Source organism: Zalophus californianus, chromosome 17, assembly GCF_009762305.2.
Source record: "Zalophus californianus isolate mZalCal1 chromosome 17, mZalCal1.pri.v2, whole genome shotgun sequence".
NCBI lineage: Eukaryota > Metazoa > Chordata > Mammalia > Carnivora > Otariidae > Zalophus > Zalophus californianus.
The window spans coordinates 12,246,303-12,271,035 of record NC_045611.1 but is presented as its reverse complement, the minus strand read 5'-3'; the positions used below and the strand labels follow the sequence as shown (position 1 = coordinate 12,271,035).

Here is a 24,733-nt window from a genome sequence, read left to right as displayed (position 1 = left end):
ATGCTCAGCATGGAGCCCGATGCAGGGCTCGACCCTGAGATCATGATCTGAGCCAAAATCAAGAGTCAGTCGCTCAGGGCGCCTGGGTGGCTCAGTTGGTTAAGCGACTGCCTTCGGCTCAGGTCATGATCCTGGAGTCCCGGGACCGAGTCCCGCATCGGGCTCCCCGCTCAGCAGGGAGTCTGCCTCTCCCTCTGACCTCCTTCCCTCTCATGCTCTCTACCATTCTCTCTCTCAAAAAAAAAAAAAAAAAGTCAGTCGCTCAACCGAGCCACCCAGATGTTCCATATAGTGCCCTTCTTTGTCTCTTGTTACAATCTTTATTTTAAAGTCTAGTTTGTCCAATGTAAGTATTGCTACTTCTTTCTTTTGACATTCATTTGCATGACAAATGTTTCTCCATTCCCTTTCAGTCTGCAGGTGTCTTTAGGTCTAAAATGAGTCACTCGTAGGTAATGGATGGGTCTTGACCCCACAATCCTCAGTAAGAAATGAATTTATATTGTGATCCATTATACATGTATGCGAATGTGTGCATATACACTCATAAACAGGTTACACAAAATGATATTCACCACTCTATTTCATTTCTTTAATGCTGGTTTTTATACACTAAATTGATTTCATAATCCATTACTGGGTCCTGACCTGTAGTTTAAAACAGTGATATATAACACATTTTGAGACATGTACTTATATTTCCTAAGTTAATCAATTTGGAATTATGAAATTCTAAGTAACAAACACATATTCTAGTAGAAATATCAAAAAGATTTCTCGTTCTTGGCACATATAGTATGTGAAGAGTTGAAAATCATTCTGAAGAATAAAACAGGTGGACATCTGAGTCACAGCCACTTGGAATGCAGATAAACAAAAAATGGAAAGTCTGTGAGGGAGCCTAAATGAAGACTGGAAGGAACTTACCAGAACTCAACCAACCTGCGCAGTAGCAATGGGAGACTCGAATATCAACGCTGTGAAGCCATCTCATGTTCCTTTTGCTAAATGAAATGATTAAGAGACTCCTAGGGTTGGGGCGCCTGGGGGGTGCAGCCAGTTGAACATCCAACTCTTGGTTTTGGCTCAGGTCATGATCTCAGGGTCATGGGATCGAGCCCCATATAAGGCTCTGCACTCAGCGCAGAGTCTGCTTAAGATTCTCTCTCCCTCTTCCTCCTCCCCACCCACTCTGCCCCACGCTCTCTTAAGATAAATAAATCTAAAAAAAAAAAAAAAAAAAGACTCCTGGAGTTGGAAAGAAACTTAAAATATCAAATTCTATTTTCTCCCATCAGATGACAAGAGTAAATCAGCATTTCCTTTGAAAATCTGAGCAGTGGGCGCCTGGGTGGCTCAGTTGGTTAAGCGACTGCCTTCGGCTCAAGTCATGATCCTGGAGTCCTGGGATCGAGTCCCACATCGGGCTCCCGGCTCAGTAGGGAGCCTGCTTCTCCCTCTGACTCTCTCCCCTCTCCTGCTGTTTCTCTCTCGCTCGCTCTCTCATAAATAAATAAATAAAATCTTTAAAAAAAAGAAAAAGAAAATCTGAGCAGTGACTCTGGTCCTATCCCAAAGAGTTAACTTCAAAGAGGATAAAAACAATTTCACTGTAACACTGTTCAACCTTCTTTTTTTTTTTTCAAACAATTACCTGACTTTTATTAGCCAAGGGAGAGCAGCTTGAAGAGAAATAACAAACATAAGATACATCTTTAGAGTCCTTAAGTACATCATGTATTTATAATTTAAATATTATTTTTAAAAGGCCACTATCCATCAGTTCATTTAAATGTACCAACTTATATCACAGACCTACTTATCAACTAAGTTAATGTCCATTGTCCTTCGGCTCAGGAGACTGTCCTTTGTATCTGACCTTGGTCTGAAATGGCATCAGAAAGGATGCTATTCAGTGGTTTAAGGTTAACACCTTGAAGGTAAACACGGCTCTAGAGGCAGGTGCCTTTCTTCAAGAAGATTTCCACCTGGCTACGCGGCTCTGCACATCTGCCCTCCTCCTTCCTGGTGACATCCACGCCATCAAGAGCCAAACAGAAGAGAAGCAAAAGCTCATGGACAGCTGGTGCAGTGGCAGTCTTTTGAGAGGAACATGCTCCAGTCTATTCAAGAATGGCTTTCTGGAGCCTCCCTCCTGGTGGAGACCTTGTCATCCAACATTTATGGAATCCCGTGGGATTTGCGACAACTCCCATGGTCTGTGAGTTCAGAATGTGCTTTCAAGCAGGCAGTGACATCCACAACCGGTGGGACACACCTCCTGGGTCCGAAACCACTCCATCATGTGGCTGGTGTGCCCACCATGCCCGCAGGTCAGGCAGAAATTGGACGATCCGCGTACGGCCACGTGGCAGATGGCACACTGGAACGTGAAGCCTTTGCAGATGGCACACTGCGCGCCACGGACCTCGTTCCGGCAGTGGCTACAGTACACACCAAACTCTGCAGGCGGTTGGAGGGGGCCAAACAAGACACAGGGAGCGTTAGTTCTGCAAAAGGAACCTGGGCATGGTGAGAATGAGGTCTTCATCTTAGGAGTCTGCAGGGATTCTATTACCACAATGATTCTCTCTCTCTCTCTTTTTTTTTTTTAAGACCGCAGAAGCCCTTCTTCCACAATCTCACTACGTCTTACAAAGACACTGCTGTCACTGCAGGCTGGGTGCAGGGGGACAGGGCAGGAGGCGCCTGGCTGTTGGGAGGCCTGGGGTGAAAAGCCCAGGTGATGGCTACGCCTCACCCCCTCCTAGGCCAATGGCTGCAGGGGCCTGGCTCATAGAGGTGGCCACCAACTGTCTGTTGACAGAACTGAAGGACTCGGCGACACCCAGCAAAGCTGATCAGTGTCACAGGGTCTTCCCTACCTGTACACCAGTGACCAAGTGGCACAAGATGCACCAGGTCAGGACCCCGTGGTCAGGAGCTGGTCCCCAGCTCCCCAGAAGAGACGCCGAGGGCTAACCCTACACCCGCACGCACATGCTGGTGCACCTCAGGCACGACCCTGAGTCCGGGCAGCCTGTGTCGATCCCCCGTCTCCCTTGCCCAGCTTCCAGCATGCCGCTGCAGGAACAAACCCTGCCGTGGCTGCACGCTCTCCTCCGACGGTGCCGTCGGCACCTGGCCCTGCCTGCAGCCCACCGCCTCTGCTGGCCTCTGGGGCAAAGGCTGCTTCGGTCTGGAGCCCCGAGGAGCAGTGGGGCAGGAGGGGCTGACCCGTGCCCCATTACTGCCTGAAGACCGCCACCTCTCACCCTGAGGAAATGCCACCTGGCTTCGCCATCCCTGCGTCTTCTCTGCCTTCACCTGGGGCACTCTGGAAACACTCCCCCAACCCCTGTCCCCTCAGGACTTCTGTTCTTCGTTCTCACTCTTCTCTTGACCCCAGTTCTTGGCACCATCTGTGGTGCCTTCAAACCCCACCCCCCAACCCTCTGCACACCTGGCCTCGCCCATCATGTACTGCCTTCACCCTTTCTGGCGACGGTCTCCCGAGGCCAGCCTGAGTGACATGGACCAACATTATCATTACTTTTTTGCGAGTCTCCCCAACTCTCCCTCCACGGAACTAACCCGCAGAACCTCCAGGCCGGATGAACGCTATCAGGTGCCTACTCCACATCTGCCCCCAGCACTCCTGGGGGAAGGCGCCCCGGCAAGATGCACTTCTCACTAAATACACGACAACCAGCCAACAGCTCCCAGGGCTGCAGAGCGGCTGCTCCGCCATTTTCCCGATGGCGCTTCTTGCTTCCACCACAGCCCACGCACTCCTGCACACCCCTGCTCCCCTCTCTCACCTGCTGGCCCCCCTCTTCCCTGAGAAAAGAGAAGCCTCCATCTCCAGCCACGAAACCTTCAGATTTCCCTACTTGCTCCTCTTCTCCTTCCACCTCTTAGAACAGAGGAAGGCTCCTTTCCTGTACCTGAGCCAGTTCCTCTGCCTGAAGACAAATGGCAGTCACAAATGTACCAATGAAGACTTTTAAAATACATGGTTAAGTAAGGAAAAATTTTATGACAGTCCTAGTTTAGGTAAATCCTGTGACAAATTAAATTGGTTTGATAATGTTGGTGAAAAATAGCCATGTCTTGTCCCTTTATGCACAACTTTTTATGTTAGGTAATGTTTATGGTTTATGTTCTCATGAAAAGCTTAATTAGTTTAAATTTCTTAAATTTCCTTTACTGGTTTTATTGGTTGGACAAGATTCAACCTTTAAAATTATGACAATGTAAAAACTGTACATTCAATAAATTGAATTATGTCTTCAAAAAGGTGTTGTTCTTTGACATTTGAGATAACTGTAAAATGTAAACCTAATTATTCTCCAGATCTGGGTAAAATTATTAAAACATCCTCTCCCTTAAAAACTCAATACGCCATTAGGAACTGTGTTTCTCCATACCATGTCAGCTTAAATGTAATCCCTAAAATCGTTATTAACTTTAAGATGTTGAACTAATATTTCATTTAGTTAATTAATGAATCATTTGAGGGGATGTGGCCAATTTCTAGGTGGATATAAATTCACAAAGATAGGGAATACAAAAACACTAAGTCACTAAGTGTAATTTTAATATTTCTCTCTTGCCTCTTATTGTTCTATATAATGGAATGGCCATTAGTTGAGAAGGACAGGCACACATCTGGGTCACGCTGGTGTACAGAATAACTTTCGCCACATGTGGCGATACAAAAGGATGTAGAGTTTGTGTGAAATCACAAGCTGTCAAGGTGTCTTTTATAGGAACACTGACAAACCTGGGGAATCTCAGGGAAGGAAGCATATGCCCACAGGTATAGGCTTTGCAGGTGAAACCTGGCAGAGGCGAAATGAATCATTCCTGGTTCCCAGTGGACAAACTAATAAGGACAATAAAAAATACGTCTAGCACATAAATGATCAAATTACGATTCCTAAGGCTTTATGAAACCCCCAGGCAGAAGCCAGTTCCAAAGGCTTAGCGCCATATGGTCCTACATAAAAAAGAGCTGTCTGTATTAATTACCATCAGTTACACAAATGTAAATAAAACCAGCCAAATAAATAAGACTTTAAATAAACGGAAGCAGAAAATTGCTTGACTACCTCCTCAAAATAAATGAAGCCTCGAGCCCTTTCTATAAATCTAACCCCTTAAATGAACACAATTTATCCCTAAAATTTGCTGCTGATATGGGATGACCCTTGCAGATGTGATGAGTCTGAGAGGAAACTGCTGATTTCCCAGCAATTTGGAGACTAACTGTAGCTGTGGTAACCCTGGAGTAGTTTTCTCTCAGTATCTGCTGTTTGCTAGATTTGAGAAGTATCTGCTGTTTGCTAGATGTGAGAAGTCCACTTCTTCCAAAGTAATAAATAATGAAGATGAAAATACATAATGCTTTTGTCTGAGTCTATCTTTCATAATCCCTCCCCTTTGAAATCCTACAATACTGTTTGTGACGGTATTAGCTCTCACTATTCATTCTTCAGGACCATTTAAGTCTCCATGAGTTCCTGTTTTACTTCTCTGATTGGATTATAGACTTTTTGACACCACCCCCCAAACCACACCTTGTGTTTCCCTGTATGGCCAAGAGAACTTGGCAGGATGCTTATAATAATAGATGTCAGTAAGAGCGCAATGTATCAGTTACCTATCTCTGTGATTCGTATACTTTCCTGAAAACTAATTCTAAATCACAAGTTGCTCCAGGCCTTCATTACTCTCTCTGATACACTTTCATGCACTTAGATGCTCTGAAAAACACATTGCCCAAATAACATTTTGCACCTTTGCATTTCCTGAAGTACATACACCAAAATAATCCATATTAAAACAATCCTTGTTACTTGATATCTCAATCTCTGTATTACTCTGGTTTATTTAAGATTTTAAGTAATCTCTACACCTAACATGAGGCTCGAACTCACAACCCTAAGATCCAGAGTCACATGCCCCACCAACTGAGCCAGCCAGGCACCTTGTTTGGGTTTTTTAATTAAACCTACATACGTACAACTTAAAAGAGTCAAATAATGTTATATGTCTGAATAACAAAATCAGCATTCCCTTCCACTCCCTTCGCCCATCACTCCCAGGAGGAAATCCTTCCAACTCAAACTTAACTTTTTGTTTCTACCTTCTATCTCCAAACACCCCTGTACAAAGCTAATTCTTAATTTCCACATTTAAGCATTATCTCAACTTTCCCGTGGAAGCTTCTTTCACCCCCCAATTCGCCTTAGCCACACACATACCCCATCCCTCATCTTCCCCACACAGTTCCACTATTACTTGGTTAGATCAGCGTTCTGTTTTCCCATCATCTATCCAGGTGAACATTATTCAAGCCAAGCCATGTACCATGACCACTTTTCCTTTCTCGCATGCTTAGATTTTCTTAGTAACCGTCTTGTTTTTGTTTGCTTAGTTTATCATAATTCACTTGCAAACCCTCTCTCAAATATCTGAGTCTCTATAAATATACTGGACACTGAAATCCACTAGCTATTTTTCTAACTTTCTCTTCTTGGAGACAGCGCTCTTGAAGCTCCAACCTGGATGGGTCTGTCTCTCGGTCTGCCATGTGGATCTCCCTTTACCATCATCCCGACTCCCTGCCTTCCTGGATAGGCTGAAGGTTTACTTTTACACGTGACTGATCATTTGGGGGCAGGATTCTAAGTTAGAAATCATTTTCTGAAGACTTCCGAAGGCACTGCTACATTGTCCTCTCCTTTCTAGTATCTGGTTCACCGCTCCGGAGAAGTGTGGTGCTGCCCATATTCCTTATCCTCTGCATGAGACCTGTTCTCTCTCTCTGGAAGCTCCCAGGGTACTCTCTTTATCCCGGGTCTTTCTTCACTCACTACACTAGGTGCTTCGTGGGCCCTTTCAAGCTAGAAAGCTGTTTGCCGTCTCTGGAGAAGGAAAATTCCAGATTTTCTGTTGTGATAGAGGCAGGCTCATAACCTGCTCTGCAAACTAGGATCAGGGACCTGGGGACCCTAAAAAAGCCATCAAACAATACTCCTGTGTTTAGTCTCACCTTCGTGCCACTTCCAGAGGTGCCATGCATCACTAAATCCTGAGCCATCAGGGGTGGTCGGGGGAGGGGAGGGGGCTGAAGAGGGGTGGGGGTTCTGTCATGTGTGGTACTGTGCGGTACTGTTTTTCTGCCTGTCAGTTTAGGCCCTGTAAAATCAGCTACTACTACGCTATCTGCCTCCCTGGTCCCAAATGCTACCAACAACATGATTCTCTTTGCACGATTATGCCTTTTCAGGAAAGCTCTGGATAGACGCTTTGGGGAGGGGGGGCTCTGGGAGGCAGAGGAAATCAATGTGTGTTCAGACTACCCTCTCTGGTGGTCTTCGACATCACCCTTTAAAACTCTTCTCTTAGCTCCTTTCAGATCACACTCTCGCTTTTCCCCAGAACTCACTGGTGTCCCCTTCTGAGTCTGCAGGTACTTGCTTCCCTCAAGGCCTGGAGTGGGTGGGCTCCTGCTCTCCCTGTACTCTTCCTTCCCACCCCAGGGCCCAGGTCAATGTACCCATTCTCACAGCTCCAGTCCACCTACATGCTAAAGATTCTCAAAATTGCTAGTTCTTGCCCCAGGCCCCACCCTTTGAGCTCCAGATTCACATCTGGCCGCCTACATGACTTCACGGTCTGGCAGCTCATACACATCTCCAGCTATCCGAAACAGACCTCTTAATTTTCTTCCAGCCTCTTCTATCTTAGAATATGGCACCACCACCTACCCAGCTGCCCAAGCTAGAAACCCAGGAATCATCTAAGCTCTGTCCCTTCCCCTCAATCCCACATCCAATTTGTTATCATTATATGTGGAGTCAACCTCTAAGAAGTATTTTGAATCTACCCCCTCTCTCTACCTCCACTGACATCACCTGAGACTAGGCCGTTGATCTCCCTCTGACTACCCTAACAGTCTTCAAACTTCTACCGCACTGTCCTCCAAACCTTTCTTCATATAACAGCCAGTGATTCTCTTAAAATAGAAACCAGAGCATGTCACTTATCTCTTAATACCCTTTGAAGCTTACCACTGGACTCAGAATACAATCCCAATTCTGAACCATGACTTGCAAGTTCCTAATTATCCTACAGTCTAATTTGGTACCCCTTCTTTTTGCTCACTGTGTTCTAGCCACTGGCCTTCCTTCACTAGTTTAATGTGTGCTGCCCTCTGCACAGATGGCTTCTCCTCCCTCTACCTCAGCCCCTCAGAAAGGCCCTCCCCGTACACAGCCAGACATCACCTGCAATTCTCCCTTCCTGCTCTCCCTGCGCCAACATCGTTTTTGTTTGCTCATAAACACTGATCACAACCTATAGTTACTTAATTTTTCTCCCCCACTAGTCTGTGAGTTCCATGAGGGGAAGGAATGTGCTAGCACTGTGCCTCACAGGAGCTCGGTATGTCTCAGCTGAATATATGAATTTGAAATCCTTCAAATCAGTATCTGAGTACAGTATATAAAACTACTTCCACTTAGAAATGTACTCTCGTCATGAAATACAAGGGTTTTCGGAAGGGGAAAGCAGACTCAAAATGCTTCAGAAATTTCCGCCTCTAAGTGAGAAGCTAAAAGACTTCACTCCAAGTCTTACATTCAGGGACAAATTAAATTATAGGACCTTTCAGATAGTGACAGGAAAAGAAGTTCGTACTCACCAATCCCTTTATGAGGATCCGGAGGAGAGGAGGCAAACTTCAGCACCTCAGCTCGTTTCTCTCTCAGACCCCAGCGGTAGAGGATTTCTCCATAGCATTTCTTAAAGTCATCAAATTGCTGGGTATTGGCGGGGTCCAGAAGCCTGGATAAAACTCAAAAGATTGCCTGTCAGTTCCTTTAAGAAAAAACAAGCTCAGGGGGCGCCTGGGTGGCTCAGTCGTTAGGCGTCTGCCTTCGGCTCAGGTCAGGATCCCAGGGTCCTGGGATCGAGCCCCGCATCGGGCTCCCTGTTCCGCGGGAAGCCTGCTTCTCCCTCTCCCACTCCCCCTGCTCGTGTTCCCTCTCTCGCTGCGTCTCTCTCTGTCAAATAAATAAAATCTTAAAAAAAAAAAAAAAAAGAAAAAGAAAAAACAAGCTCAATACCAAATGAACATAACATAGCTTTCTTACAGCAAGAGTCTTGATTTTGGGAAATCTAAGCATTATGAAAATTGCAGCTCTCACCGGGGAAGGTTGTTACCTTTTATTTTTATCATGCTGATCACGTTCTCGCTCACGGGGATCACTGTAGGTAAGACTCCCAAAGCGGATTTCTTCTGGAGAAGACTCTCCCCAAGGTGAGGAGACATGTTCTGCCTCTCTTCCCGCTGAAGCAAATCAAATGGGAAGGGAAGAGGGAAATTAGACAAGGTTTGGAAAGTGTCTGAAAACTCTCATAATGCAGAGTGTGCTCAATTTAGTCACTGGAAGAAAAATAAGCTAAGCTGCAGATGCTGAGAAATATAACTAAGCAGAACTCTTTCCTAGCCTTACCTTTTTATTTAGATATTTACTGTTAAGGTAACCTGATAACTAAGTAGACACACAATGATTAAGCCGCAAATTATGGTACAGTGATATAAAATATTAAATAAAGCAGTCATTATTGATAAAGACTTTTTTTTTTAAGATTTTCATTTATTTATTGAGAGAGAGAGAGAAAGGTAGAGAGAGAGCATGAGAGGGAAGAAGGTCAGAGGGAGAAGCAGACTCCCCGCTGAGCAGGGAGCCCGATGTGGGACTCGATCCCGGGACTCCAGGATGATGACCTGAGCCGAAGGCAGTCGCGCAACCAACTGAGCCACCCAGGCGCCCTGATAAAGACTTTTTAAATGACGTGAGAAAACGTTCATGATAAAATTAAAAACAGAACACAAAATCATATATATAGAATGACCTTTCACACACACACACACAGATTGGGAAAAATGTTTTGGAATATTAAGACATTATTTCTAGGTGGAGGTTCAGTGATTATTTTCTATAATGCTTTTTGTAACACTGGGCATGTATTACTTTTTTTAAGATTTATTTATTTGAGAGAGAGAGAGAATATACATGTGCACACACACACACATGCAGGGCAGAGGGGCAGAGAGAGGGAGAGAATCTCAGACTCCCTGCTAAGTGTGGAACCCCATGCAGGGCTCAATCTCACAACCCTGACATCATGACCTGAGCTAAAACGAAGAGTTGGACACTTAACCAACTGGGGCCACCCAGGTGCCCCCATGTAATTACTTTTATAACCTCTCAATTAAAGGAACAAGATTTCTGTCTTTCCTACCCTATTTCCCTAAATGGGTTTTCCAGGAAAGAGAAACTTCATTTTGTTGAAACATTTTAAAATTTCAAAACATTGTAAAGTTTCATAGTTTTAAAACTATTTTGAATATAATAAAATGAATTTTCCTGACTTCTTGTGCAAAGAGTACTGTTAAAATGTTTTTCTGCATGACACAGAATCATTGTTGGCAAGACAGTGATATTCCCTCAGAAAATTATTTGACACTGTACTTACTGGCCACAAACTTCTGTTTTTGGTTTGGGTCTTCTTTTTTTTCTTAATACTTTGTAACTCTTCCTGTCAAACTACCGTAAGCACGACTTCTTTGCCTGCCCTGCCTCTAACAGGCGTCACCTCCTACTTCAAAGTCCCTATATGTGTAGCTTCTATTCTGTAGATTGGAAAACTAAATCACCAAGCTCACTCAAGTTCTATATAAGATAAAAATAAAAGGAAAAAAAAAAGAAAATTAAGATGATTTTTAAAAAGAAATTTCAAAAATCCGGAAACCACAAATACACTTATTTGTTAAATAGACCTTTACGGCCAGCTGGAGAAATCTTTATTTCTCCACATTGAAAGGAAGTATGTGGGAAGCAACAGCTAACAAGAAGTGGCAGATGACTGGGGTGGGGCAGGGGGCATGTGAGGGAGAAAGAATGAGGGTTGGGTTTACCGGGTAAACACTAAAGTCCCACTGTCAGTCTCTCAAGGTTACGAGTTGAAAAGCCACCCAGCCAGGCACAAAGACATACCAGAAACTGGCCTGTTCAAGTCCAGGCCTTGCTAACTACAGCATCCCCACCATATTAAATTTGGAGAGAAATGAGAAGCAAGGAAAATATAGAGTGCATCTATTAACTGAAGCTGACACAGTAACAATTCACAGACAGTTTTTAAAGTACCAGAAATCCAGCGTGGCCAAGTCAGCACCATACCAACCTATGTTCCAGCCACCAGTGTTGAGCCCTGGGTCTGACATGCTTGAGCAGGAGCCCGAGGAAGTAAAGCTGGGCTGCAGGACAAACAGGAGCAGAGTCAGAACACGCTTCCCTTTAGGAGGAGTCAAACACAACACACAAGGCCGCAGGCTTACATATCGGCTGTGGGACACCACAAGGTTAGAGGACCGGCCAGGAAAGGGTCCGAAGGGGTTTGGTATTCCCTGAGGCCGTGACTGGGCTTCAAACACGCTGCAGAGCATGGCCAATGTCTGGACATCCCGGAGTCGGCAGTAGTGAGCCAACCTGGAGGAAAAGATGAAAGAAAAAAAGTCAAGAGAAGAGATAGAAGAAGGCTAACTGTCACAGTTGTGGTGGGTTGCTGACAAAGGGATAGAAGGGAGGTTTCTTAATTCTGCTTCACAAAATCGTCAGGAACCAGGGCTTTCTATAGACCTAGCAGACTGTACTTTGAGTATGGCTAAATTTGTTTTGGAGGAGTGTCGGAGCCGCTGCCGCCAAGTCCAGATTCAACCTCGCGTGCCGCTGACACCCGCCCGCCCGACAAGCACTCCCGATTCCTTTTGGTTCTAAGTCCAAAATGGCAACTCTCAAAGATCAGCTGATTCAGAATCTTCTTAAGGAAGAACATACCCCCCAGAATAAGATCACAGTTGTTGGGGTTGGTGCTGTTGGCATGGCTTGTGCCATCAGTATCTTAATGAAGGACTTGGCAGATGAACTTGCTCTTGTTGATGTCATGGAAGACAAACTGAAGGGAGAGATGATGGATCTCCAGCACGGCAGCCTTTTCCTTAGAACACCAAAAATTGTCTCTGGCAAAGACTATAATGTGACTGCAAACTCCAAGCTGGTTATTATCACAGCTGGGGCACGTCAGCATGAGGGAGAAAGCCGTCTTAATTTGGTCCAGAGTAACGTGAACATCTTTAAGTTCATCGTTCCTAATATCATAAAATATAGCCCAAACTGCAAGTTGCTTGTCGTTTCCAATCCAGTGGATATCTTGACCTATGTGGCTTGGAAGATAAGTGGCTTTCCCAAAAACCGTGTTATTGGAAGTGGTTGCAATCTGGATTCAGCCCGGTTCTGTTACCTAATGGGGGAAAGACTGGGAGTTCACCCATTAAGCTGTCACGGGTGGGTCCTTGGGGAGCATGGAGACTCCAGTGTGCCTGTATGGAGTGCAGTGAATGTTGCTGGTGTCTCTCAGAAGAATCTGCACCCTGACTTAGGCACTGATGCAGATAAGGAATAGTGGAAAGAGGTTCACAAACAGGTGGTTGACAGTGTCTATGAGGTGATCAAACTGAAAGGCTACACCTCCTGGGCCATTGGACTGTCTGTGGCAGATCTGGCCGAAAGTATAATGAAGAATCTTAGGCGGGTGCGTCCAATTTCCACCATGATTAAGGGTCTCTATGGAATTAAAGATGATGTCTTCCTTAGTGTCCCTCGCATCTTGGGACAGAATGGAATTTCAGATGTTGTGAAGGTGACTCTGACTTCTGAGGAGGAGGCCCGTTTGAAGAAGAGTGCAGATACACTTTGGGGGACCCAAAAGGAGCTGCAGTTTTAAAGTTTTCTAATGTACCACTTCACCGTCTAGACTATAGCAGGATTTTAGTTGGAGGTTGTGTATATTGTCCTTATCTGATCTGTTACTCAAGTAATATTAAAATGGCCTAAGAAAAAACATCAGTTTCCTAAAGTTCCAAATAGGAATGGTTCACCAAACCCTGCAGCTGTATCCTGGTACTGGATGATACCTGTCTTTGTAGCCCTAAATTGGTTAACATAAGTTAGCCCCACTGTCTCAGAGGCTCCACTGCCAGAGCTGCGGTTGCTCTGCATACCAGATGTGTGTTTACTGTGTGTTCTGTCACTTCGGGTTCCTTCCCCCAAAACCCGACATGCCTAGTCCATCTTTTCCAGTCAGTCACGTTCTGGGATCCAATGTATAAATTCAATATTGCGTGTATTGTGCATAACTGTCCTAAAGGATCTTACTTTGTGTACCATGTATGTCAGAATATAGTGTACATGGCCATATAACGTAAAAAGACAATGCATGGGCGCCTGGGTGGCTCAGATGGTTAAGCGTCTGCCTTCGGCTCAGGTCATGATCCCGGGGTCCTGGGATCGAGTCCCGCATTGGGCTCCCTGCTCCTTGGGAGCCTGCTTCTCCCTCTGCCTCTCTCTCTCTCTCTCTCTCTCTCTCTCATGAATAAATAAAATCTTTAAAAAAAAAAAAAAAGACAATGCAGCCAACTAAGTGTCATACCAACTAAAATACCAAATAAATTTTGAATGGTGACTCTTAAAAAAAAAAAAAATTTGTTTTGGAAAAGAATGTATCCAAGTATTACAAATGAGCTGGATAACCCATCTGAAAGCTTCTAGTTGGCATCCAGGCATGGCTCAGACTTGAGTGTGGCTTCTCCAAGAACTAAGTGGACTAAACTAACATCTGAATGAGGCCATGCATGTGCTCTTGGTCTCCCCAACTCCAAGAAGGATCACTCTTCTCTCGTAACCTAATGCTACATGAAGGTGCTCAGAACACTGTACCACCACCATGGTATGGAGAGCTGGCAAAAGACACGAAGGTGGAATTATGAATATGAACTATTAAATAAGAATAACAAGGAATATTTTTAGCTCTTAGGTACTCACATCCTCTTTGCTCCTTTTAGGACCACTATGCTAGGATGTGAGGTAGGGATCAGAACGATTTGGTCTTTGTGATGGAATGCTACTGATACTTTCCTACCGAGCAATGTATGGTATTTCTTTTTTTTAATTTTATTTTATTTATTTATTTGAGAGAGAGAATGAAAGAGAGAGAGAGAGCATGAGAGGGGGGAGGGTCAGAGGGAGAAGCAGACTCCCTGCTCAGCAGGGAGCCCGATGCAGGACTCGATCCCGGGACTCCAGGATCACCTGAGCCAAAGGCAGTGGCTTAACCAACTGAGCCACCCAGGCGCCCCAATGTATGGTATTTCTTAAAGTGTTTTCATACCATCATACTTGAGCCTTATGTGATGTGGATAGAACCACCATTATCATCCCTGCGTCACCACGAGGCGACTGAAGCTTCAGCACAGGTCCCACGTCCAGCCTCAACAAGTAAGTCAAGCAATCCTCCACCTGAAGGAATTAGAGCTTTTCTGTCTCTCTGTCAGGCTCTGAGCCTCACGGTTATGAAGGTTCAAGTGGTAAACCATTTTCACATTGTATTTCCAGCTTGCCACATTAAAGTGCAATAAATCCAACACAAATTCAATATTTCCATAAACTGCCAAACGGTAAAAACATTATCGCCCTTGGAAAACATGTAAGTCAACACGGAATTAGAGAGTCTGCTCTTGGGGGCAAAATTCTATAGCACCCAAGAAATTTAGCATTTCAAGAGTTCAAACTCCTGTGTTCAGACTGGTGTGACATGGGCTAAAGCATAAGTCTCTAAAGGACACATGAGTCTCAAATCCTTGTTGTAAATGACTAATATTGTCTACTTCCTTCTGCTATAAGAAGTTAGTTCTGCACAGAAATTATCATAGCACTAATGGGAAAGATCTCACTTTTTCCCATTCCTCATATCCCTTCAATGAACATACTGCAAGTGTTTACAGACCTAAAATTTACATCACTCATTTTCCTCACTTTTAGCTCTCAAAACCTACAGGGACTCCAGCAGCTGTCGTCCAAATGGATGTCGAGCCCAGGGTGTTTCCAAATCTGGGTCAGACTTGGGACCAAGGCAAAGATCTGTAGCGACTGTAGCCAGCGACCAAACCTGGAACAGATCGAAGAGAAACACTTGAAGTCAGACTGGTGAGGAAAGGACCAGGAAGCATGAAAGAACCCCACCTTCCTCCACATATAGCCTACAGCCTTGCTGCTCTGAGGACAACAAAAACTGGGAACATCAGGTCTCCTTCCAGACATACCGAATCAAAATTTGCATTTTAACAAGATTCTCTGGGGACTGTAATGCTCAAGAAACACTAGTCTTAAAAACTTTTATTAAGCAAATTTCAAAGAAATGACACCACGCCTTAACCCCAAAGGGTTGTCTCAAGTGACTTCTTCTGTTGCTTCATTAGTGAACAGGCAGGGAGAGGGGGGAAAAAAGCATCTCCTATCACATTTCAGATCTGTCCTTTGCCCAAATAAAGGGAAACTTTGTTGCTTTCACTACAAAAGTTGCAGTATACTCTCAAAGCTAAAGAAAAATAGGCCAGGTCAAAACAGACTTTGTTGACATCAAGTCTGAGGAATATCTCCAAACTTGAAATCCTGCAGGGCTTGGGGTCATCAAGCAGAAACCAATATCCATTAGGTGTCTATTAACTCCAAGATTCAGCACATGCTAATATTAAGTACATCATGCCGTCAACAGAACCTCCTTCCCTCCACACTTTTAAAAATGGAATACTATTGGGAAATCTTTCTTAGTAGCAATATATCACTGTATGCCCACTAACTGGAAAATACTATCCTAGACTCTGTGAGAAACTTGAAAAGAAGAAAATACGGACTTTAATCGAGGAGTCTATGATCTAAAAAAAAAGAATAAACAAAAATACTGAAAAATGGGTAGGGAAACACGTCAGATATGTAAAAAATCAATTAAATTAGGTGGCACCAATATACTCAGGCACCCAAGTACTGATTAAGACAAAATACATGAGGTTTACTTTTATCTCTATAACCAATGACCCACCTGAACAGTTGATGAGAGAAGTTAATGTCTCTCTGGGATAGGACAGGATGTTTACTATTCGGGCTGAAAATTTAGGCATGTTCCTTCCTCACTTTTTTAAAAAAGATTATTTTAGAGAGAAAGAGGGAGAGAACATGGGAGGGGCAGAGGGAGAAGGGGAGAGAATCTCAAGCAGACCCCCCTGCTGAGTGTGGAGCTTGGTGTGGGGCTCAATCTCACGACCTTCAGATCATGACCTGAGCCAAAACCAAGAGTCTTCAGAGGCTTAAAGGATTGAGCCACCCAGGCACCCTGTTACTTCCTCACTCTTAATATACATTTCCTAAAGGGCTTTGACAGGAATAGTTGACACTTGGGTTTATTTCTGCAACTCTCTACAAAACAATAGACATAGCATCATCAACATGTGCATAAAAAAGAAAAAAAAAAAACATTCTTCAAGCATTTGCACCAATGCCATTTCCGTCTCTTTACAAGTACCATGCCACAAATGATGACAATAATTACAGGAACAGAGTAGCGAGTGTCCCATACATTGGATATTTGCCATCTAGCAGATATGGGTATGGGAGTTTTACATATATGACCTTATTCTTTCTCATTGGTACTAGAATCAGGACTATTTCATAGTCGAGGAAATTGAGGTTCAGAAAGATTAAGTGCTGGCCAGGATCACACAATATATATATTTTTTAAGTAGCATGGAGCCCAACATAGGGCTTAAAAATCATGACCCTGAGATCAAGACCTGAGCTGAGATCAAAAGTTGGATGCTTAACCAACTGAGCCAGCCAGGCGCCCCTTAAAGATTTTATTTTTAAATAATCTTTACACCCAGCATGAGGCTTGTACTTACAACCCCAAGATCAAGAGTTGCATGTTCTACTAAGTCAGCCAGGCAACTCCCCCGCAATTTTTTTTTTCTTTAATTTTAAGTAAACTCTACACCACACATGGGACCTGAAGTCACAACCCTGAGATCAAGAGTCACATGCCCTACTGACTAAGCCAGCCCCTTGAAACAAAGAATTTTTTTTTTTTAAGATTTATTTATTTGAGAAGTAGAGAGAGAGCACCAGCAGGAGAGGCAGAGGAGGGGGAGAAGAGAATGCAAAGCAGACTCCGTGTTGAACTTGGAGCCTAACACAGGGCTTGATCTCATGACCCTGAGATCACAACCTGAGCTGAAACCAAGAGTCAGACACCCAACTGACTGCGCCACCCAGGCCCCCGAAACAAAGCATTTTTAAACAAAGCATTTTTAAAAGTATAAAAACCCCAGCAAAACAGAATTGAGAGTGCAAATGGCAAAGGCACAGATATCCATATTTATGTGTGTAACAATCACCATGATACCAGAGTAGAAATGTAATAAAAAATTCTCAGTACATGCTTTAGCATCTTCTCAACTAAGCTCTAATAAGAAGACCCAAAGCAGGAGGGTGCCTGGCTGGCTCAGTTGGAAAAGCATACAACTCTTTGTATCGGGGTCATGAGTTCAAGCCCCACATTGGGGGTAGAGATTACTTAAATAAATAAATATTCTTTAAAAAAGAGAGAACCCAAAGGATTTAGAAAGCTGCTCTAGCCCTGCAGTTTGGCAAAGAAAATGGGATAGGAATTGCAAAATAGGAAGCACGCCCTGAAAGGTCACTAAACCAAAATTATGAAGTGAAAACAATCGGCTCAAAAAGAAAACTTCAGATGGCCATCAGGAGGGATGCACAATACCTGGACAAGGTCCTTCCTTCCAACAAGCAAGGCAGAAGTGGCATTCTTCTGGCATGTTTCTTGAATATCATTCATATTCAATCTGAAATGTAAAAAGAATTAATAAGAAGTTTCTTTCTAGTCTAACCTCCTAAATCAGTGACCCCTGGTTTAACAGACAAACTAAAAACTGCCTCTTTAGTTGTCATCCAAAATGCTTTATCCATGTTGGCCTTAGGCTTTATTCTTGCTACGTAATATGGAGAAAAAGCTTCCCCGCAGCTCAGGCTGTGGGTTCGCGCCTGGGGAAGGTGAAATTGTTCACCTCTCTGAAGTCAGGACAGGAAGGCAACCCCAAATGTCAATTTGGCAACCAGTTTTTCTGTGGATTTCCCCAGGCTTAACGGTTGAATAAAAAGGAATTCAAATATGTGCAACACTGTGGTTTCTAACACAAAGAGTGGTGTGCTGTGTATGTATTACAAAATAAACACTTTTTGTTATGTGTTCCAGTTCAAGAAGAAGGCCAGCCTCTGTATGCCTGTCACTCTTCTCCCAACTCCCTACAACCAAAGTGGCTCTGCTTTTAACTATTTTACAAATAGGTATGGAAAGCAGAATTCTGAGGCCCCCTCCCACCACACATCTAATATAATCCCCTCCCTTCAATTATGGGTGATACCAGTGAATACTGATGGGCTATCACACCCAAGATTAGGTTATTAATCAGTCTGCTGTGAATGTGTCAAAAGGGAGATTATTTTAGGTGGGCCTGACCTAATCAGGTGAGAACTTAGAAAGAAAGTGAAGCATCAGAGAGAAACTCCTGCTGGTCTTGAAGATGAAAATCAACGAGTTCTATGTCTTCAAGGAATTAAATTCTGCTAACAACCTGAATGAGCTTGGAAGAGGACTCTGAGCACTGGATAAGACCACTACCTGGCTACCTCTACAATTTCAGCCTGGTGAGACCTGAGCAAGGACCCAGCTAAGCCATGCCTGGCCCTTGACCCATGGAAACCGAGATAGATAATAAATGTATGTTATTTTAAGCTGCTAAGTTTGTGGTACCTTGTTATGCAGCAATAGAAAGCTCATATGCTGGTCTCCTCCTAAAACTTCTTCTGAAGAAAGGGTTCCAATACTTATTTATTTTTTTTTAGGGAGAGAGAGAAAGAGACACACAGAGAGTGAGTGTGCGCAGGGTGGGGGTGCAGGGAGAGGGAGACAAAATCTCAAGGAGGCTCCACACCCAGCACGGAGCCCGACACAGGGCTTGAACTCACGACCCTGAGATCATGACCTGAGCCAAAATCAAGAGCCAATCGCTTAACCGACGGAGCCACCCAGGCTCCCCAAAAGGGTTCCAATACTTTAATATTTTTAAAGTACTTTTAAAAAAAGAAACAAAACCACATGCATTATGATGACTGTGTGATAAGTATGGCAGACTTACATGTACAGTTCTCCCAGTGATTTGTGAACAGGAAGAAGGCATGCAGTGTCCTGGATGATAACTTTCCCAGCAGCCTTGATTGGTCGATTCCCAGAGTCCGATCCCTCACGCTTGCTTTTCCATCTCCTGGATTTCTGGGGGAGATGACGAGATATAACTAATGGGGACTTTGATGAGTGGAAACCTACAGTCGCAGAGCACATCAGAGTTGGGTCATTGGTTATTTGCAGAGACTTTGCATTACATCATGCCCACAATTAAATGAATCAGCATCTGTAGAAAATAAAAGGATGGCAAAGGGCATTGAGCTCTTGGTTCCAAAATCCTAACAGGAAAATATGCACCTACTGCAGTGCTACAGACATTGTACAGGTGCCCAAAAATAGATACCTTGAATCTAGAATTAAAAAAAAAAAAAAGAAAAGAAAAGAAAAGAAAGAAGAGCAGGTAAATAAGTTAGTAAAGACCACAAAAATGTGGGAGAAGAGCAACTTTTAAGGTTGGGATCAGCCTTAGGTTCAAAGTTCTTGCCTGAAACTAATCAAAGGTTTTTTTCTTCTCAGACAGCTTTAATAGGATTTGTTGAAAATTTAATTCAGACACAGCAGTGTGGGCTCTGCAAACCTTAATCTGTGGCAGGCAGACCAAGAAACTTAGCAGCTCAAGGAGAATTACCCGGTTTTTCCTAGCAGACTTGAATTACTTCTCAAAGTGATCATTTTAGAATGTCAAAAATACTTGAGCAGAGGGACCTGGGTAACGGACACGGAAGATCATGAGCAACTGTCCTATTTCCCCAGAGCCTCCCCTACAAAGGAGCCTGTGTGTGGGAAATGAGAGATGTCCCGGAAAGGGAGAATTATCAGCATAGCCCCATCTGGTATCTTCAAAATGACAACCAGCTGAGGGAACAATATTCTATTTTATTTTATTGCTGGAAGTTAAAAAGGGGGCCACCAAAGTGATTCAACTCAGGGGGGAGGTGACATACTTATTAACATAGTTGCTAGGGAAGGGACCTGCAATCTGGAGTCAGAAAACCAAGGTATGCTGGTCTTATTACCACCTGTGCTGGTTCAGTGTGACCCTGGGTGAGCTCCTTATTTGCTATGAACTTAGTCTCATGTCATCCTCTTTGCTCACCGATAACTATGCCTCAGGATGAGCTCCTTTCCAATCTTGCAAGTCTAATAAGGCCACAATGAAAAGGTGAGAGTGCAGACTGAAAATGTACAATTAAAACAAATCTGTAGTGATTATAAATGCATTATAAGCCCTCAGGAGTTCAGATTAGATCATTACTTATATTACTCACAAATAATTCATTTTCCGCTAGTGATTTTTCTACACTCTTCCATTCATTAGTCATGGTCTATAGTTAGTCGCTTCTGACCAGTGATGTCCCATCTAATCCCCAAAGGTGTCCACGGCATGGAACTTCCTATGGGCTCAGTAAGGGTTATGGAACCTACTAGATCCAGGACACCTGGACTCGGTTCGTGGCAGATGAAGTTTAGCTGAGGTCTCTGAACTGTTTATCATAATTTGTAAATACATGTGCTACATTATCAATTTGGAACTTTGACCCAGTGGATCTTAGGCAGCAATTGAGTTACTTTGTGCTCTTTATTCATACACATCATTACTATCAATACAAGAGAAGCCCTGTCTACTACTGTCTGGCAGCCCTTCGATTCTTGATTTGTGCTGGCTAGTTTCTAAAGAATTATGTACACACTCACAAAAATACTAGCCTTTTAGCCATAAATATCCTGATGAGGATGCAAGTAAGGGGAGAATGGGCTAAAGAGCAAACAGCCTGTCAGAATGGACTGGAGCCAGGCGGTGTTAACCAGCACAGGACAGATGTTGTCCATGTGCGTGAAATAATTTGACGTGACTGGTTGTGGCTAGGGTAATTTTGTGGGCATCTACCAGGCAGTGACTGGAACAGCACAGTGTGGTGAATTGGAACAGGGAGGGTGTTAAGTACACAAACTTTTTCATCCAGGTTTCCAGGAGTTTAAAAATTCCAGGAAACAACACCCGTAGGTCCTACATAATTGAGTATCTCAAATGAGATTTGGGGTACTGGATTTAAAAAGTAAGAAAGAAACAAAAGGAAAAGATCCGACACTAAAAAAATTCCACCTGGAATGGAATATGATCCATCTCATTGGTTTTCTGTGTCGGGTGGAAGGCTTCTAAAACACTGTTCCAGGCAGACACTCTGGCTTGTTGTTACAAGAGAAAATGAGCAGTGTTTGAACAACTGGGCACTTCACTACAGCTCCATGTAACTAAAAGGTGGAAATAAACGGAGGCCTCATGAGGGATGGGGTCTACTAGCTTTCAGACCACACTGAAAACCACCACAATGTCCATCTTTTTAAGCAAACTTAATGAAAGCAAAATATTAAGGCCCGTGTGCCAAAAGTGGTCCCTTTGCATACAGACTAGCTCATTTAAAAATGTTTTTCCTAGCAGACATGAATTATTTCTGAAAGTGATCATTTTAGAATGTCAAAAATACTTGAGCAGAAGGATCTGGGTAATGGACATGGAAGATCATGAGCAACTGTCCTATTTCCCCACAGCCTCACCTTCAAATGGCCACAGATGGTCTTATATGTGGGAATTGAGAGATGTCTCGGACACAAGTCCAAGCGTATAAATGTATGACTTAGGATTTACAGATTTGCCTGTTATTATGAACAACAGGAGCACCCGCTCGGGGCCGTTTCCTCTCTGCGAGCGTGGGCACTACCTCGGCTCTGAAAGAGGGGCTGCTGCTTCCATTTCACAAATGAGAATGTGAGTCTTACTTGAGGCCACACTCCTAAGAGCTGAGATTTGAACACAGGCTGTCAGGCTGCTAAGCCCGTCCTTATTAACCTGCTTTCGAGTGCATGATTTTGGATTAAAAAGAAAAAAAAAAAAAGCCCTAAGACTAAGCTATCTGTTACTATGTAAACAGTTTGGCCCATTTTTAAATGGATCCATTTCTGCGTATGAGGAGATCAACATCTGATGGTATCAGGCCTGTCTGACACCCGTCTCTACAACTGCTCTCATTTCACTTCTCTGCCAAGTATCCCGAGCACATCCGGAGCAGCGTGCGGAATACCAGCAGAGACAAGAGGCGGCCATGGCTACTGGCTTCATGTGGGGCTCACCGGGCTCACACCCAGACACTGTATTTCAGGCCAGGCTCAAGAGCCTGACCCTCACACTGTGTTTCATCCCCTTTCTGGGTGTGGGAGGGGTAGGCACACTCAGAGGGAAGAGAATGGAGTCCAAAGAGATGCCTTAGGACTCTTTCCTCTGCCCGTCTGTGGTCCTTGGTTACAGAGATGGGGAGAAACAAACCCGTGGGAGTCATCAATAGGTACTTAATGAAAATGTCCAAGACAGTGGACTTGGACAATTTTCTGTAATCATCCTTCACTGAATTATGGAAATCACAGCCTGGATTTCCTGGGACTTGCTTGGCAACTTCTTGAGACAGCAGGCTTCTAGGTGGTTTCGCCGATCCGTTCTGATGTATAGGCAATGTGTGGTAGAAACTCACTAAGCTGCCTCTGAGCTTGTAACAGGAGGTTTGCCACCACTGGATCACCCTAACCACAGCTGCCACCAAGCCTCAAACTATAAAAGCAATTATGGGACAGCGCTGTGCATTCATTTAATCCAGCAAGGAATAACTGCAAAACATTATCAAAAATCTATAAGGGGTCATAGAAGAGTTTTGTTTTTTCTATTTAGTGGTTGGTGGTTTTTAAATACGAAGTACCTCCCCTTCAGGCTAGAGGGGTCTCCCAGTACTCCAGTCTCGTGACTAATTATTCTGGGGATGCAAATATAACAAGGCTGCCTAAATAAACACATGCTCAATCCCCAATCAGATGTCAGGGCCTCAGGTCCTTGCTGCTCCCGAATGAGCAAAGATAACTTTTCTACAGCAAAAAGGGTTCATGTGCCATCCACACTTCCCCACGACTTCTTTTTCCCTTACATCTTGCTGGTGATCTGAGGACTCTCTCATCTGTGCAACTGTCAGGTGACAGAACAGCGACACACCAGGCTGAGGCGTGGCTGAACGTTCCCGGTGAGGGGAGGGCACTCTGGCCTAAAAGCCCCCGAAACCTCCTGCATTGCTCCAGTCCCACTCTGACGGGCTTCAATGTGGGTGCTTTTCTGTGCAGTAGGATCAGTCCCTCTGGGAGGCAAAGGGCTCTGTGTTTCTCTTAGGTCTTCTCAATGCCCCATCATAGGAAATGCCCCTTCCCCACAGATTTCGTAAGCAGGGATTGAGGGAAGAGAGACAAAACGAGACAGACAATTATCACATGATGAGCACCGGGATGCTCCTCTGAACACACCAAGAAGGCGTTCATGGAATCACAGGAAGGAGGACAGGGAGGAAAGGGCTGGGGGGGAGGGGGAGGCATTGGTGCGAATAGCACTGAAAGACAACCAATATAGCCAGCTTGCGACTGTACCACCAGTGTTACTGCTACAATCGGAGGCAACATCAATGCCAATAAATGGGTTAAATGTAAAAACAGCCCAAGAATAAGCCACCAACTGCTTCGCAGCAACCCCACCAACAATGCAAAATCAGCAGAGTGGGCAGTGAGTCAACATGAGTTCCTATTTCAATAGCAGCAGGAGCAGAGACTTCTGGAAATCAGTGGAAATCCAGCAGTCGGGTTGGCTGGGACAGGCTTTTTGAGGAAAGGCGGCCACGTTGGCTCTGCCCGCAAGTTGTCAGCAGCAGTGGTACGTGCTAATCAGGGCTCCTGATTTCAACTGGGTTCGATATGAAAAGGCTATAAGACTATTCCCCGAAAAATTTTTTACACTGAATAAAATTTACAAAAAAGCCACAAGGCTGCCTTGCACAGCCCAAGGCCACCTTGGCACTACTGAAACATGAAGGGGGTGGGAGAGGAAGACAGAAGAGGGGGGGTGGCCAACAGGAATGAGGAAGAGAGAAAGAAACGCAAGAGAGGATGTCCACAGCAGAGGTTTCATTGCAATGCAAAATACTGATGGCAAGGAAAAAATTGTTCCAGAAAGTTCCTGAACGATTAAAAACTAGCTTATGCATCATGCCAACGAAGCAGGTGAGCACTTCCCTCTTTGAACTAGACCAAGACGATAAAAACAGAGAGACAAAATGGTGGAAGCCTCTTATATCTTCCTCTGCTTCACCCCATGCCAAAGGTAGGCTTTTGAAAGCTCCAGGAAATTATACAAATACTCCAAATGAAATCAGGTGAGCTAAAGGCTTACAGTTGGGGTTCTTTCCAAGAAACCCAGTGTTTGGCTTCATTTTCAAAGAAGCCCATTCATAATCCTTAACGGTCTCAGTATTCACCCATTTGAAACTGGATGAAACAAGGAGGAAGTCCTTGCCTGACTCCCAAGAGTGAAAAATTTATTGTGCTGGTCCTGAAAACCAGCCAGCCTGTCACTCAGGTTCCTCAAAGCCAGGCAGGTGGCATTTTATTCTTGGGCCTTTGGGCAGACAGGATTAGTCAAGGAGAGCAT

The 24,733-nt window shown here is 44.2% G+C and overlaps 1 protein-coding gene and 1 pseudogene across 20 annotated transcripts in view; one reads left to right on the top strand and one right to left on the bottom strand.

Moving 5' to 3' along the window:
• Window positions 1-1,165: 1,165 nt before the first annotated feature.
• Window positions 1,166-24,733, bottom strand: part of WDR59 (WD repeat domain 59) — an 84,570-nt gene continuing 61,002 nt past the window's right edge. For 16 of the 19 annotated variants that reach the window (XM_027618802.2, XM_027618809.2, XM_027618805.2 and 13 more), the window contains 8 exons: window positions 19,178-19,311; window positions 17,743-17,824; window positions 14,969-15,081; window positions 11,417-11,567; window positions 11,263-11,335; window positions 9,235-9,361; window positions 8,714-8,856; window positions 1,166-2,463 (listed from right to left, as the gene is read on the bottom strand). In XM_027618802.2, the coding sequence (XP_027474603.1) occupies window positions 2,228-2,463; window positions 8,714-8,856; window positions 9,235-9,361; window positions 11,263-11,335; window positions 11,417-11,567; window positions 14,969-15,081; window positions 17,743-17,824; window positions 19,178-19,311 (1,059 nt within the window). In that variant the 3' untranslated portion in view covers window positions 1,166-2,227. Of the gene's footprint in view, window positions 2,464-8,713; window positions 8,857-9,234; window positions 9,362-11,262; window positions 11,568-14,948; window positions 15,082-17,742; window positions 17,825-19,177; window positions 19,312-24,733 lie in introns of those variants that run through there. The other 3 variants (XM_027618804.2, XM_027618807.2, XM_027618822.2) reach the window with 2 other exon arrangements.
• LOC118356441 lies at window positions 11,679-12,962 on the top strand (annotated as a pseudogene). Its single transcript, XR_004819744.1, has one exon. The product of XR_004819744.1 is annotated as an L-lactate dehydrogenase A chain-like (transcript).